The sequence below is a fragment of the Anoplophora glabripennis genome, unplaced genomic scaffold, assembly GCF_000390285.2.
Source record: "Anoplophora glabripennis isolate ALB-LARVAE unplaced genomic scaffold, Agla_2.0 scaffold481, whole genome shotgun sequence".
In the NCBI taxonomy this organism is placed as follows: domain Eukaryota; kingdom Metazoa; phylum Arthropoda; class Insecta; order Coleoptera; family Cerambycidae; genus Anoplophora; species Anoplophora glabripennis.
The window spans coordinates 341,723-345,173 of NW_019416559.1; the positions used below are offsets into that span (position 1 = coordinate 341,723).

At 35.4% G+C, this 3,451-nt stretch overlaps 1 protein-coding gene across 1 annotated transcript; it reads right to left on the reverse strand.

The window, feature by feature from the left end:
• Nucleotides 1–477: 477 nt before the first annotated feature.
• Nucleotides 478–3,084, reverse strand: LOC111691703 (adult-specific cuticular protein ACP-22-like). Its single transcript, XM_023454936.1, has 3 exons — nucleotides 3,081–3,084; nucleotides 2,577–2,698; nucleotides 478–684 (listed from the first exon to the last, which is right to left on the reverse strand). The coding sequence occupies exons 1-3, from the start codon at nucleotides 3,082–3,084 to the stop codon at nucleotides 478–480; spliced, it is 333 nt and encodes a 110-aa protein (XP_023310704.1).
• Nucleotides 3,085–3,451: the final 367 nt, after the last annotated feature.

The window sequence follows — 3,451 nt, forward strand, 5'->3', positions numbered from 1 at the left end:
TTATTTTTAAAATATCGCTCAACAATGAAAACGCGTTGTTCTTTCGTCTAACCATGCTCCATTTTTAATAATCCTGAACTGTCAGCTGCCACCCTTTTTTTTCTTCGTTGGCAACACTTTACCAATCTCTTAATAAGTATAGACTAATATAATCAACAAATAGAGTCATTTAAGTAAAACGGGAATAAATATAATCCAGACTTGAATTTCTGATTAGATGAAAATTATTTAAAACTCTACGCATCTGACTTAATTGACTTAATTTCGATTTTTTTTTAAACATTATTTCCGAACAAGCTCCTCACCTTATGGAAATAATTCTAGTCGATGAATAAAAAAAAAGGAAATCAAATCAACCAAAAACAATTTATTTCGCAATAAAACAGTCAACTCGGTAACAATTATAAAATTACAAATAGAATATCATACAAAAACATATTTACATTAAAACTAACACAAGAGCCTTCAGCTTCGTTATTACTGATGCTTTTTGTAAGATACTTTGGCGACAAATCCAAGTTTCTTGTCGGACACATAATCCACAACACGAATGGTTTTGTGGTCAGGTTCTAAGAGACTGTACGTACCCTTTACTTTGTATCCATCGCGAGTCTCGTGTTTGCTCTTGTAGTCCTTGTGTTTGTGGTCGGCCACGTGATAATCGTAGTAGTATTCTGGATGAGCCTAACGAAAAAAAAAATTGCGTCATTAAATAAATATTTTGTAGACTCTATTAACAGCAATAGCCAAAAATTTTTTCACAGTGACCGGTAGCATTATCCTTAAAAATATTCATTTTTCAATAACAAACTATCTTCGTTCAATCCTTTACAGCGCCAATCTCTTCTGAGATGTGATATTAAAAAAAAGGATTCTGCTTGCTTTAGAAAAAATTGCATTCCTTTGGAACAAATCACGTAAAAATTTATAGATACATATTAACTTTATAATTTGTAGCCAATTAACAATTTTATTTGTTACATTACATTAATGATCACCATTTGCTGTGCCAGTCGGTTCCCCAGAGCCTCACTCTCTATTTATTCTAAAAGTAAACTTCTAATTCCAAAAGTCCGCTAACCCGTATTGTCTTCATATTTAAAGAAATTAAAGACAGTCCTAGAAAGGTTTATCAAAAAATGAGAATGAGGACTGTTCTTCCCAGTTCTGACCCCAACAGATTGGATTCTAATTTTGTAACTTAGAAATGCTTTTTCAGTCAACAATTTCCTATTAAAAGTTACGTGACTTCTCACAGCCTGATTTTTCTTACACTCAGTATTTTATTGATTTCTTTTTGCAATAAAACGGTTAACAATTCCTTCTCAAAGGCCTATTCTGGCCATGAGTATATCTTCCACTCATCTCTTCAAAACGTATGTGGCAGACTTAAAGAATGCCAAAAGTCAGCTCTAATTCTTGAAATACTGCTTCGGGTCCATTCCTGTAAGTTTTTCTGCGTTTTTGTTTTCTTCAATGCCTTTATACTCTGACATGTTGGTGTTTTTCGATTCCTTTGGCAATAGCAAAGGTCTCAAAAACAACGAAAAAAAAATCAATATAAAAAGGAACAATGACCGACAAGAAAAGCACTCAACCTAGGAATTCACAAAGTTATAGAACAACTTAGGTGAACCCTTCGAAAACACTGTTTATCTACTCCATATAAAACTTGTTCTGATCAAATTGGTCAAGACTTTGGATAAAAACGGAAATTATTTCCAATACCTAACTAAATTTCGGCGAACTTCAAATCCGAAAGATGACCATTTCATAGCAACAGAGCAGCGTAGTTAAGTTTTCGAAAGCCGCTTAAAACTGTTTAGGCAACCACAAAAGCCAATACTATTGTAGCAGAAACAATAAGAAACTATTAACGCTTAGGATGTTTAGTAATGTAAAAATTCATTTCTTGGTTTCCCAACTGAACTAGTTTCCTGAAAACAAAGGTGATTATACCGAGGAGCAGCGTGAACGCTCTCATCAAGATCTGAAAGAAATTGAAGGAGCAGATGTGGTGATATTATAATGGCAGAGTTCTAAGAGTCGAAACCCACTGTGTAAGTCTTTCGAGGACATAAGAAATGATTTAGAATTTGAATTTTTCCATTCAAGATAACAAGGTTTTAAATTATCAAACTGGGGCTTCGATTATTTCAGGCTTTTCTTCAAAAAACTTATTTAGGAAGAGCAGGGAAGCTTAACAAGTGACAAATTCCGGAACAACGCGTCAAAATACATTGGAATAAGAAGACTTAAACTGATCCAAATAAATTTCTTCGTTCAGTGCAAACTTCGGTATAAATGATTTTCTACTTATTTTTCTCAATTTTCCGCGATTTTTCTCTAATAATAGTACTTAATGCAATAAAAACATAAGATTCCTCCCCAAATATTTTTTTCAAAACATTACTAATGTGCAATAGTTGGCTTTTCCACCACTTTTCAGAGTTTTCAGCTATTTTGAGCTATTTACTTAAGTGCTGTGAGTGTTGGAGTAACACTAACGACGAATTCAATGCATCAAAATAGAAATAGCCTAGTGGGCTACTTTCCACGATCTCTCAATTTCTTACCTTCAATTTAATTTCTTTCTCGTGGTGTATATCTACAGGGGTGTTAAAATGGGAACCGGTGAATCCAATCGACTCCCCATGACCTCCTTCGCTTCCGCCTCCGCCGCCTCCACCGCCNTCCACTTGAAAAAGAACAAGTTTTGTTTATACCTCAGAAACGCAACAATCAATTGGTTTTTATGTACATCTTTAATACCGCAAGAAAATTTACTAAGACTTTTGACTATGCTATTTTTTTTTTGAAAAATAAAATATTCCTTATTAGGAGGGGTATGGAACATTATGTGATTGATCAATACATAATCATGATTAGGGCTGTCAGAAATGAGCCACGAGACATAGGCGTACGTGTTATTTATTAAAAAGCAACAAATTAAATTGTCTACAATACACCACCATAAACACCAACGAGTAGGAATTAATTACGCAACATCCGCGTGATAACAGAGTAACAGTATACTAACGTGACGTGGACGTAAAAAGCATTCTGAGGCAGCGGCTCACGCATGTCTCAGTTGACCCACTTGGTACGCCATTAAATTGCGGCTCTCTCTGACAGCCCTAATCATGACGGCCAGATTAAGCACAAGGTCAATGAGGCCATGGTCCAGGGGCCTTAAACTCTAGGGTGGCGCCAAACCACAGTGGCCAAACTCTCGGGAAGCCCTTCAAAGATTAACAAATGCTGAGCCTTAGTTATGTGCATACATGGAATGCGTCTTTATTTCATTTTTTTATCGGACAGTGTCGCCGCCGAATCACTGTCGTCGCGTTTTTACAATTTCAGATTTAGAGTTAATACTTATCAGTCAGGGCGTACGCGACAGATAGTCGGCCCAATTATTTTACCGGTAAATAAAAATAAACATCACACA